This window comes from Haplochromis burtoni, unplaced genomic scaffold (assembly GCF_018398535.1).
Source record: "Haplochromis burtoni strain Fernald_Lab_line unplaced genomic scaffold, NCSU_Asbu1 Contig_13, whole genome shotgun sequence".
In the NCBI taxonomy this organism is placed as follows: Eukaryota; Metazoa; Chordata; class Actinopteri; order Cichliformes; family Cichlidae; genus Haplochromis; species Haplochromis burtoni.
In genome coordinates, this window is record NW_024582374.1 from 4,090,601 (window position 1) to 4,105,291 (window position 14,691).

Sequence of the window (14,691 nt, forward strand, 5' to 3'; positions counted from 1 at the left end):
GGGAGCTCGATACTTGGACTGATGACTGGTTTCGTTTCTTTACTGTTGTATGCTCACCTTATTACTAAATTAGGCAGAGCACTCTGAATTGAATCAGGACATAAAGCACGGTCTTTATGTTGCTTTATTGAACACTGTCCATCTTACAACTAGCCACTTAACGGGGCTTCCCCCGGACCACAACAACATCCGGTTCAAAGGTCATCACCTTAAGACATAGCCATATCAATACATGACATTTACATAAGAATATTTCTTTTTAAAAATCATTTAGTATCACATGACTTTAACTTCTATCACTAACTGGTGAGGATAAAGCCTCGCCTAACACTGACAGGAAATGACGTATTGTAATAGGCGTGGTGATGTCAGGAAAGGTGAGATTTTCAAACCTGACAGTTGTCACCGCCTCACCTGAAGCATCTCTCTGCATAGGAACGATGGCAGCAGGGAAAGTGTGCAAGTGTGTGTGTGTCTGTGGGGGGCGGGGCGTGAGGGCTGCAGTCAGAGGAGGGATCCTCTCTCACGGAGTGCAGCTGCGCAGTTCTTCCTCCAGCTTCAGCTCCTGGAGCTGCGAGCGGACAGCAGCAGAGAGAAGCATGATTCCCATCGTGTTGGTGATCCTCCTGGTTCCACGCGTGTTGTTCTCCACGACACGTGAGTAACACCGAACTTTCGGTAACTTCAGGTAAAGCTACGTCACCTCGATCCTGTCTAAAGGAGAGTGCAGAGCAGCGCTCGAAGCAAGAGAACAAGTTCATGTTCAACTGCGTGAACAAGTTTGTTCCTCACCTGTAAAAATTCTTATTCTTAATCATAGCGATTATAAGGATTAAACTAACTCAGAACTATCTGCAAAATAACGTCATTTAAAATGTATTAATGCAGTAAATGTGTCTGTCTGATACCTGACAGTCAGTGAGGTAATAAGAAGAAGATCATAGAGGAAATCTTACCTATGACTTTGTACTTGCTTTATGGCAAAACTGATGCCAGATAACTGTATACAGCACTGTGCAAAAGTCTTGAGCCACTCCTAATTTCCCTTTAAAACATTTTTATATTTTGCCTCCAAGAAGCCAGACATTCCTCGAGTGTTCTTGAGCAACAGTTCTCCAGCTTTCTGAAGGTCTTTGAAAGTGTTTCTTTGGAGATTGGCTGCCTTTTCGCTCATGTTCGGTCCTGTCGTCAGACCTGACCATTTTCAGAGGAATGGGTTTTGTTTGTTTGTTAACACTGACCACTGAATCATGCGAGCATGAAAAGGCATCTAACCCAAGGGATGAACTATGGGATGTTGTGCCTGCATATAACAGAAAACTGAGGTGTGCAGTTAGAACAGTATTCATTTTTCATATTATCACAGATATATTGTTTACTGCGCTCATAATTAGCACGGTGTTTAATTCCCTCTCACCGAGGGCCGAAGATGAGAACTGCTGTGCTCTTCCTCAAACATTTTCTCTTTACATTACAGATTAAAACACTGAAGTGAAACACATGTTAGAAAGCTTATCCGCCGCCCACCTGCAGCACGGCTCATAAAACTCTACACATTAACTCAAATATCTGTGAATAAGGAGCCCGGTGGTGCCATTCAAACACAGAGAGGAGGGCTTCTCATGGTTATCAATCACAGGGGCAAACCTCACGCCTCAGACGGTCGCGGTATGGAAAAGCATTCAAGGTTTCACCAGTAAACCGGGGTGACCTCTCTGACTGATCCTAGCGGGGCTCCATAAATCCGCTTCATTACTGGGTCATAAATATGTGCCGAGAGGCTGCTGCTTCACACACACACACACACACACACACACACACACACACACACACACACACTCACCAACACACACACACACACACACACACACACACACACACACACACACACACACACACACACACACCTACACACACACACACAGTCACCAAAACCACATTTTGAGTCTCAAAATGCCTTCAAACTCGTGGGGACCGGGATTTTGCTCCGCGCACTCACACATTTTCCCACGGCTGGCCAAAAAAATTTGCCTCTAATGATTTCTTGTTATAAGTGCTGTGGTTTCACCTCGGGCTCTGCTGTCGGTTTGAGAAACACTCAGACAAACAGCCGCCGAGCGCTGTGTTGGGGATGCTGCTGAAGAAAGCGCAGTTAATTATGGTTAAACGATGACTGGGGGGAAGCTACAAACCTCAAATCTAAATGTAGTCCTGTTAGGAAAGAGAACATTAGCAAGTTTACAGGATTTTTCACCTCCGAGGAACGTTTTGGTTAAATTATTCCACATTCATGTGTAAACGGGGGAAGAGAGAGGGACTGTTCTAAAAACCGTCAATAGATGATGTATTATATTATTTTATTGGTCAGGCCTGGATGTGAGGATCTTCTGGTTTTGTAGATAATCTTAAACAACTTTAGATTCTGGGTATTTATTCTGTCACATTCAGTAATTAGAGAATAGAATAGAATACTTTTATTTGTCAATTTCTTCAAATGTACTTGCCATACAAAGGAATTGAAATTACGTTTCACACTGTCCCACGCGTAGACATTGACAACAATAAGGTGCAGATGCACAATACAATAGAGCATAATACTAATTAGACTTTGAGAACTTGATTATGACAGGACTTGATTATCACATGAAGCCTTCATACTGGTTTTGGCTTAAGAGGTTGTTTTGTGTCCATGTGTCTCCAACACCCAGATGTGGCGGTGATCTCCCCCCAGGATCCCTTTCTGCTGATTGGCTCCAGTCTAACGGCCACGTGCACGCTGAGCCCTGAGCTCGGCGTGCACGCCAGCACTTTATACTGGACGCTGAACGGAGCGCGCGTGGCCAGCAGCGCCTACAGTGTGGTGTCGCCCAGCGTCCTCAGCGTCACCCTTCACGGCCTCAGTGGATCCCAGCAGCGGTCCGGAGACAACCTGGTGTGCCACGGAGCGGACGGACGCGTCCTGGCTGGATCCTGCCTTTACGTGGGCAGTAAGTGGAGGGTGAACACTGACTTTGCAGATGGCATTATAAATGAGCACACTTCATAATTACATGATCAGCTTTATTAGCTCAGTATTAATTTTGCAGAACTGCAATCACTGCAGAATAAACTCACTAACAGGCGACATGAACCAGGAGATGTAACTCCTGTGTCGTTCTGTAGGGGGCAAAATTCAAAGAATTCAGCTGTTATTATCCAGTCTGCCTATCAGAAATCTTCATTTGTGCAAGTTATTATAAGAATCATATTAATCATAGTTATTTTTATTAAAGTGATACTACAGGTTAATATAATTCTCATTGTTGCATTAATGTGCTGATGAAGGCAGAAATTATTATACTCATACACATACACAATATTTACATTATGAAAGTATAGTTATATATAGTTATATATTGAAGTCAGACGTCCATGTGGTAAATCTGTAACTTTCTCAGAGATTTCTGATCTAAACGTTTTAAGATTAGTTGAGTTGATTTCAAAGTTAAATGATTTCCAGCTGTACTTTTTCTGGACAAATTCATTTTTTTAAGAAACCTCGATTAAAACCACATGAAGCATCAGATGGCTCACACTCACTGTGTGTGTGATTAACGCTCTCTTACTCTTTGTTCCTTCTTGATTATAATCTTTATGTCTGTCTGTGCTTTTTTTCATGCAGTATCTTTAAGGCGACATTAGTGTTTGTTTGTTTTTTATTTTATTTATTGTAATAGGTTGACACCAGTCTTCTTCTTCTTCTGTTTTCTGCTCCGTTTTGTCTCCAGTGCCTCCCGAGAAGCCCGTCAATCTAACTTGTTGGTCCCGAAACACGAAGGACTTGAGCTGCCGCTGGAGCCTGGGTGGTCAGGGCGAGACTCACGTCCCGACCAAATACACCCTCAAGTACAAACTGAGGTGAGTGCCTCCAGACCCGCTGTCGCAGCTTACAGGTGATTACCTCATCCCGCCGCCCTCAGATAGACTGGAGAGTTCACTCCGAGGATGCAAACCCATAAAAACACCGTCTGCCTCTGTGGCGGCAAACACCAGATTCAGTCTCTGTTCTTGCGTCCAGATGGCACGGCAAAGAGAAGGAGTGTGAAAATTACAGCACGGGAAACGAGCGTTACTCCTGCTACATCCCCCGCAACATCGCCCTCTTCACTCCGTACGAGATCTGGGTGGAAGCAACCAATCAGCTGGGCTCTGCTACCTCTGACATCACCACCCTGGACATCCTCGATGTAGGTGAGTGAGAGACGTCTAAAGTTAACAGAGGGTTTCAGCTCAGCTTTACGCTTCCCCCTCTCCTTTTACGTTTGTCTGCAGAGCTCCAGCTTGTGGCTCTAAGACAAAACTGTCATGTTGTAAAAGTTAACCTTAGCAGATGCCCCTCATGTGACGGCTTCACATGTTCCTGGAATTGAAATTGTGGCGTTATGATTAGTGTAGCCCTCATCTGCTTGCACAGGCCTCCGGTAAACTGTCGCACTTCATAAAGCAGCCTTTGTGTTTTGGAACTCGGCATCCTCTCTCTGTGAATCCTCATTGGACGCTGAGGAACAGAAAGCGTGGAGGCTGTGAGTGGGCTGGAGGCGAAGGAGGAGCGCCGCCGTGTGTGATGCGTTGCGCTGCCAGAATACCAGAAACAATGAGTTCTGCCGGCTCCGTTTCCCTCTTCATCTCGAGCCGAACAAAGAGACACGTCAGCCGAAACACAGTGAGCGATGTCTCAAGCGGAAGGTTACAAATGGGAAGCATTTTTAACGAGTGTTCCCTCTCGTGCTGCCACCCTCTTTGCCTTCATCTTCCTCCCCTTCATAGCACTCGAGCCACTTTGTTTTATTTCTGACTGACTGAGGGAACGACGTGCTCTCGCAGGAACTACAGACTGACCTAAACTGAAGCGCACACACTAAATGAACAGCACCAGGTTTTTCATTTAGCATTTTAATAGCATTTAACTATAAAATGATAAATTAGGAAACCTCTGAACATGACAGCAAGTAGTCTTCCTATAACGTGGAATCACTTTGAAATTGTCCTAATCACACACATTTTTGTAATCAGCTGGTCCAAAAAATCATACCAGGGTACACGTTAATGAGTCATTCGCACTACAGTAAAAACAAAAACAAAACAAAACATGGAAACCTACCTGCGATTAGTAAAAATCTCAGGTTGCAGCAACCAGTTGCAGGTTGTCTTCTTTCTGACAGACGTGTGCAGGTTTGCAGATAAGTGCTGTGTAGCTTCTAACTGGAGACAGATGCCAACACGTCACAGTGAATGAATAATGAGCACGACCCTTTGAAGTAGGGAGTCCACTCGACTGGTCACCAGCTGGTTGTGTTCTGGTTATTTTCCTGTTTGAAAGCAAAGCTGCAAAAGATCACCGTCCTGCAGAAACCACATTTATAATGTGGAGGAATTTCTGAATTTCTCGGATCTCAGATGGGAATTTCTGTCTGTAGACGGCAGCAAATTTAGGCGATTATTTTTGGTATGATTTTCTCTGATTAAATTGAAAGCGGCATCTATACGCCGTCAGTTAAAAAATTTTTATTACCTATTAGTAATCTCCGTCTCTTCCACAGTGTGGGTTTTGTCCAGTATTTTTCCCCTCAACCCAATCAGTCTCTCGATGGTCGCCCCTCCCTGAGCCTGGTTCTACCGGAGGTTTCTTCCTCCTAAAAGGGAGTTTTTCCTTCCCACTGTCTCCAAGTCTTTCCTCACAGGGGTTCATCTGATTGTCCTGAGGCGACTGATGTGATTTGGAAATAAAAATGAATCTGAGTTGCTCCATGTTAACACAATTTTTCATGTAAATGCCACTTTGAGCAGACTATATCTTGCACGCCATCACAGTCATTTTATTTAAGCTGTGGTCGTAAGATGTTGTTTTCTCCAGTGCAAGAATGGCTTCTTTCATTTGGGGTTATTACTACAGAAAAAATAAAGGCAAATGATATTGAAACCTGCTGTTTCTGACAATCAGCCAATCGGAAGAAGGCTGGCTGAAATGGTGAGGTACGTCTCAGAGAGAGGATGACGTGAGGTGCTGCACCAGGTCCTGGTATCAGATAAATTACGATTAGTATGAACACAAGCTTGCTGTAATGGAGTTCAAAGATATAAATATAAAGTTGGATAATATTTGGTCCCCATTAAATATTTATTTGCACTGCTTTTCCTTCCACATGACAGCTATTTATTTAGTTCATCTGTACCGGTGGAAATTCCCTGTGAAGCTAAAGCTCTTGCTTTGATCGTGTGGTAAAGCAGACCAAGGATGAGGCCAAATATAGTAAATACTCTAAAGCTGCACGTAAGAGTGTTAATGATTTAAGAAGCAGCCTCCGAGTAGTTTCATTCATTTCATCTCTTACTGGTCATCCCTGCCCTGTTGGACTTTACACCTGCTGCATGCAAACCCTTTAATAGATGTCCCTTGTGTGTGCAGTGACCACAGACCCTCCCGCCAACGTGCAGGTCAATCGCGTCGGCGAGCTCGAGGACCAGCTGACGGTCCGCTGGGCCATCCCCCCCGAGCTCAAGGACATCCTGTTTCAGGCCAAATATCAGATACGCTACCGACTGGAGGACAGCGCTGACTGGAAGGTGGTCCGCACACAAACCCGCAGACTCGCCTACACACACTTTCTCTGTAGCTACTGTGGAAACGTGTGAGCAATGATGAACGTGAAGCTTCTTGCTTCGCTGTAAAACAAATCTTCTCCTTGCTGTCGTTAGCGATTTATAGCTTCTAAGTGTTGAAGCTCGGTTTTGATCCAAAAGTGCACAAAATGTTCCTCCTTTAACTCTCTTTGATGTTTTCTAACCAAAGCTCCTTACTGTTTCTCTGCTTTGTATGTTTCTCTGTTGAATGAGAAGATTAAGCAAACACTGTAATATTTATTGAATACGAAGTCACCAGTATCCAGAGGAGATTCAGGATGAAAGCAGAGCAAACAAAAGTTTCAGACGCTAAAAATAATGTGGGGAGGCGTTCAGAGCTAAGACCGTGAAATTAAAAATGATTAATTAACTTTATATAAGAGGCAGTCAGGAGAAAATAACAGAGCCAAAATCACATCGTTATCTCCTGTTGAAGGAGTGTGCAGCGTGCTTCTTGGTACAGCTGCAGTTTTCAGGTACAGTTGGCGAATTTGTCTCAGGTCTTCTGTGGATTTGAGATCGGGGCTCGTAGCATGTGCTGCAGGACTGATCATGTATGACTCTAGCCTCAAGTTAAAGCTCAGTGTCACGTTGCAGAATGGATCTGAGCACTTTCAGGTCAGAAGTCCTCATTTTCATTCAGATCAAAGCAGGTGAAATGGATTCACGGTGGATTACTGTCCCTGACAGTGACACTGATATCCGGCGTTGAGGCATTTATGGCCTTTCTGCTTTTCCTCCACCAGCTGTCAAAACTGTCTCCTTACAAACTCTGTTTCTTTCTGACCTCTCCATCAGTTGGTGGACGATGTCGGCAATCTGACATCGTGCCGCCTCGCAGGCCTCCAGCCTGGGACCGTCTATTTTGTCCAGGTGAGGTGCAACCCAGTGGGCATCTTTGGCTCGAGGAAGGCCGGCATTTGGAGCGACTGGAGCCATCCGACCGCCGCCTCCACGCCCAGCAGTGGTAGGAACTTTACAGACGACATGAAATACAAGTAAAAGCTATCAGCCTGGATGTAGCAAACATTCGTCACTAAAGTCCTTCCTGTCCCTGACTGTCTCTTTGCTTAAATGGCCTTTAAATGCTTCCCAAGCGTCTGTGATGCCCACATATCTTGACCGTTCTTTCCGTTCTCTCCAATAATCAACCTTTCATTGCCAATTAAAAGCCCAAAAAAGAACAATGTGTCCTCCTTCCCGATCCAACATCCTGAACAAGGAGATTCAAACCGCATGTGGCCTAAAAGGAACCAAACATCAATAGGCTACGTACCTTGATAGGGATCTCCAGACGGAGGATTAGAGGGAACTGCGGAGAGCCGCGGGGACGTTTGATAGATTTTTGTCGTCGGCTTCAAACATTGATCAAGTTAAAAAGCGGCATGTCTGTCAGCGGCGCACACAGGGCCTATAAAGCCTGAGTGGAAGCAGGTTTGGGAGCTGGAGGGGCAGATAATGAGTTACATAGGTTATGTGGTCAGGGGGAGGAAGTCGTTATCGGGCTCTGTTGTTTGCAATAAAGAATTGATGGTGGCAGACGACAAGAGCCCAGAAACTGAGTGTCGCTTCCACAAACACACGGCGTCACAATGAAACTAAAGTTCTGTTTGGATTTTCGGTTTTGCAGTGTTGAGCTACGATAGAGTAACTTTGTTTGTATTTTAATGTCTTTGATTGAGGAGAAAAAATAGGAATCGAAGCTTTTGTCTGCAGCAACAACTGTTTTGAATCAGTTTTCCCGCCTGTGAGAATCAACCCTTCTGAAGGCAGCGTCTCAATTCAACCCTGCTCCGTTTGATTGTCTAATGAAGACCTGAAAAGAACTCTAAACTTATACAAATCATTCCAAATATTCACAGAGCAGTCGGGCCAGGAACATGCTTCGTTTTCTTTAATGCATAACTTCTTCTGATATTTAAAAAGTCACACCTGTGCTCACACTTCACCTGCGCATCTTCTCACTTCCTTTGTCTCCCCCCGCCCCGTCTCCTCCCAGAGCAGCTGCAGAGCGGCTCGTGCGACCCTAAGAGCGGCGAGCAGAACTCCACGCTGCGGCGGGAACTCAAGCAGTTCTTCGGCTGGGTCCGCAAGCACGCCTACGGCTGCGGCGGCATGTCGATGAAACTGTACGATCAGTGGAGGGTGTGGCTGCAGAAATCGCAGAAAACGCGCAAGCAGGTAGGTAAGCGCGGCTGTGTCCGCGGCCCCAGCTGAATTTCTGACCCTGCCTTTGCTTCATCATATGGTCGGCATCTTTGCAAACACAAAGGGGAAGGATTTCTCTTGAACTTGCTCTGTGAAGTTTCAGTCTGTACTTTATGATCGGGTAAAATGTGCGGTTTAGACTTTACAGGCCCAGAGGTGGAAGCATGAAAGTAGACACGCTCTCAGTCGAGCACTCTGATTTTATTACATATTTAATGAGTGGACTTCTCATCTTCATCTGATGGCCACAACAAAGAGAAATAAACACGTAAATGTAATTAACAGCCTTCGGTAATGTGTTCCTTTTGTGTTTTGTTTTCTCTTGGCGCGAGCGTTCCCCTTTCACAGAAATAACTCGGCCCAAATGGCACGCAAAGCCTCCAGATCTGCTGTGTTTGTGAGTCTCTGTGAGGAGTTCACGTCCTCTGACGCTCAGTCCTTGAACTTGCAGAAACCTTTGGCCTGCCTGACTCGATTAGCTCAGAGGTGCCTGGATTTTTTTTGTGTGCTTTATAGGGGGCAAGCTGTCGTCTGAATAATGTCTTTGTCCGCAAAGTGTGACAGCTTCCCATTGATTACCTCGAGAGAAAGGTAGCGAGAGGCAACACGGTGAATAAGAACGAGGAGAAAAGCAGCAGTCACACAGAGAAATGTGACGATTAGTGGAGGTGGCTTTTTTTTTCCTAGCTGAATTATCCCAGTAAGAACCATCTGCTTTTGTCTTTTCAGATTCTGCAAGAAGATAATTCATAGCACAGAAACTCGGCGTGACTGTGGCATTTAATTCAAGACGCACATCGAGAAAGCTTGACAGATGACTGGTCCGCAGGGTCCCCGCAGTGTTGAGAGGTCCAACTCCCGTCCAAGGGACGCTGCAGAGGCTGTGCGCTCACACACTCTTGATTTTAAAAGGCCCGAGTGGGAGATAACCGAGACAAAGCAGCCTTTCATTCAGTCTGTCTGCTAGATCTGTTAGCAATAACAAAAAATATTAACGCCTTCAAAAACTGCAAATTTATACTCGAAAAAAGTTCAAACTGCTTTGTGTTTAACAGAATGTAAGATAAACACGTCTCTGGAAGTGAAAGTTTGCGGCATGTCACCAGATCAGCTCAAATGTTGTTTAGCTTATTGCACATTTAAGTGAATATTTTATCTATTTTTACTATGTGTGTGATGTAAAATGTACAAACACCAGCTGGTTATTAGTTAAGAGCAAAACTTGTCTTGTAAAGCGTCTTTATTTAAAAATACAATCAAAACAAAGAGAGCGTCTCCAAACCGATCACACCTTCTGAATATTTTATATACACATTTCATTACAGCGCCAGCAGAGTGCTTTCTTTGAGCCCTGAAGTAACACAAACGCATGCCTGCAGACAAGCACGCAGGATGGATGTTAAAGGCCCTCCGGGAGGAGTAAGACTGCAGCGGCGAGCTGGGTGGAGCCGGGTGGAGGGGATCGATAAGTGCAGCTCAAAGTGTCCGAGACAGAGGCTACCTCCTGGGAGCGAGCTGTCAGTCGCACTCCTCTGAGTCATACTTGAAGTCCTGCATGATCTCACTCAGAGCCTCTTTGTTCTGGATGACTCTGGCAACAATAAGACAACACACACACACACACACACACACACACACACACACACACACACACACACACACACACACACACACACACACACACACACACACACACTTACTTTTATTTGTGCTGGTTTGATATGGAACAGTTACAAAGATTATCGGATCAATTAGAAGAAGAACTGAGCCTCTCAGCAGCGAGCTGATGGGAAGCGAGCACAGTAAACTGAGGGGCTGTAATGGTAGCTCTTACTTATGCTTGATCTCCTGAATCTGTTCTTGACAGCTCTGGTCCTCCGGCTGATCCTGGGCCTGCTGCTTGGCCAGCTGCAGCTTAGCCGTCTGTTGAGAGGGCACATCAGATAAGATTTATGCAAACCACTCATCAGCAGAGGATGGAGGAAAGGCGGATGATTAACCCGGAGATAATGGGAGCTTTATAACATTACTGGAAGAAAGGGAGCTGAATTATAGAGGAATGTAAACCTTTATACAAAAGAACAAAGCAACATCTCTGAACACCAGATGTACCGAAGTCTGTGAAAATGTGGGAAGCACTGAGGTGGTCAAATTTGTCCAACACTCTGTAATACTGCCCGTAATTAAAAGGAACTTCAATGTTTCACATTTGAAATGACAGTAAAATTATATTTATCTACAAATACCGTGATGCAGGTAGGCACACTAGAATAAGGAAACACAGATCTATAGTGTTTAAATAACTTGAATAGTGCATGACTTCAGGTATTACACAGGAAAGGAGAGAAATTATTCTGCAAGTGATTTTAAGTATGGTGTCATTCAAAATTAAGTTAGCCTTTTCTCCTTCGTTATAGGTCACATCATGGTATTTATTTTGCTGTAAGCTGGTAAGGAAGCACAGTTCTTATGATTTATGGTGGTATAACAAAACGATCATTTAATAACCAAACATCCAGCCTAGACGTCAACATTTTTAATAATAATAAAGATTTAAAAAAGGTCAAGAGGTTCGTTACAGTAGTTCAAACTGGTGGAGGTGAAGCTTCCAGCTACAGCAGGCTGCATCTGCACAGCTGTCAATCAAAACGGCCACTCCCCTAACTTAAATCACCATGGTAACATTATTATGGAGGGGGTTTTGTGCTGGGCATTTTACCTCGGGATGAAGGACTTGCTTGTGCAGTAATCATGTTTCCATTCTGCTTTACAGAAAGGTTTTTGGTTTCTGTAGCTAATTTTCCCCTTCACACTAAAAAAGAAAAAAATCACCACATATATCTTTAAACAGTGTGTTGATTTAAAGTGATACTAAAGATTACAGGCTGGTCACTTTGAATGACCGGTGGAGGCTGACGGATGGCAGCTCACTGCTGGATTTCATCCCAGAAAACTAGACTTGTGTTTGTGGTGCTGTGCCTTTTTGAAGCAATTTAACTCCTAGCAGATGATTCTGTTTACTTTTAATACAATTTTAATACAAAGTAAGTCGAAAAGGTGTGTCCAGTTTTGACGGTGATGGAAATATGCGTCCACAGGCCGACTGCTGGCACCACCGTGTGGTGACCATCTCTGCATCTTCACAGCAAGTCTTAAGAAACACCAGTGACCCGATCATTCCCCCTTTTCAAATCAACTCTTAGCATAGAGAGTGTATGTGTGTGAGAGGTGGACAGGGGAAAAAAATGATGATAAATCAACCTCAAAAGATCCAGGTCTCAAATATGAAATCTCAAACATATCCCTCCAGAAGCTTTTCTCACAGCTTTACTCCATCGGTGATGTAAACTGGAGGATTTATAACAAACTGCTGCTCTACAAATGATTTCTGACACTCAACAATGATGGTGGGGAAATCTGCTTTCAGCTGAAGAACGATTAAGAAATGATTTTCGTTTAAAGCAAAAACTCTGCCTCCTTGTGGTGAATCAGTAGAATTGCATCCAGTTTTGGAAAAAGTTCTGAAACATCATCTGTCAGGTACGGTTTAACACCACATTATTAAACAACACAAATTCCTCTTTGACAACTGCTCAACTTTTCTGGTCAGTCATTTTTCTTTAATCTATATATTTATAGTTTTGCTTTCTAGCACAAACCGTTTTAGATGTTCTGAACGAGTGCGAACAACGTGTGTGTCTTTGTGTTCAGAGCAGGTACTATAAGGCATGCTGTCGGCGGCTCGCTAAAGTAGGATACATATTTATGTTTAACAAATGGTCAGAAGTGAGTGGAACGTGCTGCTTTCTGACAAAGAGAATAACACAGCCTTGTTGCCTTTACTGTGATCATGTTTACTGGCATCCATAGTTTCTTGCCAAAGGCCCGTTAAGGAAATCTCTCATCACCACACAGACGTATATTATATTTTAGACTCCCCTTGACTTTGCCTCGGTCTAAAAAGTGACCCATGCAGAAAGTGCTTACATACCAGTTCAAGTTTCTCCTTCTCTTTGTTCTGCAATTTCTCAATGTGCTCGGAGAGGTCTGGTCTGTCAAACCCGTCGTGCAGCCTGCCCTTGATCTCCAGCACTTCCTTAGAGATGCCACAGAACGCCTGCGTTATCTCATGGACCAGCTGCCTGTAGTGGTCAAAGTCATAATGGGGCCCTGTCCTCAAGTAGGCCTCGTGTCCCCTGGAAAACATTCAGCAGCCATCACAAAAACAACAGGGGGGGGGGCAATTAGTCATTTAATACAGATTCCTCTTGTTTGTGTACATGATGTAATCACTGGAGACAGGACTGTGTGTGTTTAACAGCATTATCACGAGATTCAAACGTACTCTTCAAAGAGCCGGTAGGTTTCGACCCTCTCAGACTGAAGATGATAAAATCTCTGGATCAGGGCTTTAAAGTCTGAAGGCACCTGGAGAAACGAGACAGGTCACCAAAGTGAAAATATATTAAAACATCAGGTCGCAGGAGACTCACTGGATGTATTTTTAATCACACTGAACTCGGACTGGATTACAAATCTGAAGCTACACTTTCTCATTGCAACATATCAGGTGACCCAGAATCCTTCCGTAGTTATGCAGCAATAGGTGTAGCCTGCTGGGGGATTCCCATGATGCACTGAGTGTTTCTTCTTCACTTACTGTGTATTTATACACGTCTTTGCATTGAATCATTATTTATTATTAATGTCTGGCTCTCTTCTATAACTTGTCTTCTGTCCTGTCCGGTCATGGCAGATGGCCGCCCCTTCCTGAGCCTGGTTCTGCCGGAGGTTTCTTCCTGTTAAAAGGGGTTCTTTCCTTCCCACTGTCACCAAGTGCTTGCTCATAGGGGTAACATTCGTGTAACTAACATATTAAATCGTGACAACTCAACATGGTATAAATACCAAATAACAAAAGTTTAGTTTTTCTCACAAACACTGATGGAAAGCTTGAATTTTAACTAATATCTTGGCTGTTTTAAATACTCATTAATATGTAACATGAAAAAAAAAGATCAAGATTACTGACCCAGTTTAGAATGAAGTCATGTTGCTGTTTTTTTTCTGTTAATGGTTTCTACAGGAGCGAATTAAACAGAAAAAGTCCTGCTTCACTGACTCAGCAGCGTGAATGCTTCAGCATCACTAGCTGGAGGTTCCCGAATTACCATTAGCTTGGTTAGCTTAGCACATGTGTTAGCTTTAAAGTTGGGCTTTTGCGAAGTTAAACTGTGAAATAAGAAACTCACCATGGCTGTAACACACCCGGGATGACTCTCCACTTTTTATAATGGCACCATGTTTACACTTTATAAGCCCAACACGCCGCTTTCCTCCTGTATGTGAATCAGCAACCTGACCCGGAAATGAAGAACATGCGGTTGTAAATGGCTGATTTCCAAAATAAAAGCACTTGAACTCGTCGGTTGCACAAAAAAGAGACTTTCTTTCTTTCTTTTTATTGAACCCCTCCTCACATAAAAGTGAAGACGCACATAAACAAAGCAGGAGGTCAATTACACACCAGAAAGAAAACAAACAAAAGAAATAAATAGATAAAACAACTAATTACACATGTCCAAAAACGCAGATACAATTTCTTTACAAAATTTAGTAAGTTCGCACTGTACTGTACAGTACTGGAATTATAGAACTTCGCCATCTTATAAACATTCGGTGTCAACCTCATATATACAGTAAAAAAGCAATTGCCCCTTTCTAAATTAACTGTAATTAACTACGTTTTTGGAAAGCAAAGTTTAATTGCACTGTCACACCAAGGCATGATTATTGTCAGACCTGCTGAATCAAGAAATCGCT

At 43.7% G+C, this 14,691-nt stretch overlaps 2 protein-coding genes across 2 annotated transcripts; one reads left to right on the forward strand and one right to left on the reverse strand.

Moving 5' to 3' along the window:
- Positions 1-243: 243 nt before the first annotated feature.
- Positions 244-9,976, forward strand: crlf1b (cytokine receptor-like factor 1b). The gene is made up of 8 exons (XM_005932455.3): positions 244-657; positions 2,709-2,987; positions 3,768-3,897; positions 4,058-4,230; positions 6,446-6,603; positions 7,459-7,627; positions 8,660-8,841; positions 9,598-9,976. Exons 1-8 carry the CDS (start codon positions 366-368, stop codon positions 9,619-9,621), a joined length of 1,407 nt encoding a protein of 468 aa, XP_005932517.1. The 5' UTR covers positions 244-365; the 3' UTR covers positions 9,622-9,976.
- Positions 9,977-10,090: 114 nt separating this feature from the next.
- Positions 10,091-14,266, reverse strand: rex1bd (required for excision 1-B domain containing). The gene is made up of 5 exons (XM_042217080.1): positions 14,121-14,266; positions 13,214-13,296; positions 12,860-13,064; positions 10,703-10,791; positions 10,091-10,459 (listed from the first exon to the last, which is right to left on the reverse strand). The coding sequence occupies exons 1-5, from the start codon at positions 14,121-14,123 to the stop codon at positions 10,387-10,389; spliced, it is 453 nt and encodes a 150-aa protein (XP_042073014.1). The 5' UTR covers positions 14,124-14,266; the 3' UTR covers positions 10,091-10,386.
- Between the last annotated feature and the right edge of the window lie 425 nt (positions 14,267-14,691).

Coding starts and splice junctions, on each gene's coding strand:
- crlf1b (XM_005932455.3), top strand. CDS start 366: ATGTCAGGAAAGGTGAGATTTTCAAACCTGACAGTTGTCACCGCCTCA. Junction 4,231..6,445: donor CCTGGACATCCTCGATGTAG/GTGAGTGAGAGA, acceptor TTGTGTGTGCAG/TGACCACAGACCCTCCCGCC. Junction 7,628..8,659: donor CGCCTCCACGCCCAGCAGTG/GTAGGAACTTTA, acceptor GTCTCCTCCCAG/AGCAGCTGCAGAGCGGCTCG.
- rex1bd (XM_042217080.1), bottom strand. Junction 13,065..13,213: donor ACCTACCGGCTCTTTGAAGA/GTACGTTTGAAT, acceptor AATGTTTTCCAG/GGGACACGAGGCCTACTTGA. Junction 10,792..12,859: donor AGAAGGAGAAACTTGAACTG/GTATGTAAGCAC, acceptor CCCTCTCAACAG/ACGGCTAAGCTGCAGCTGGC.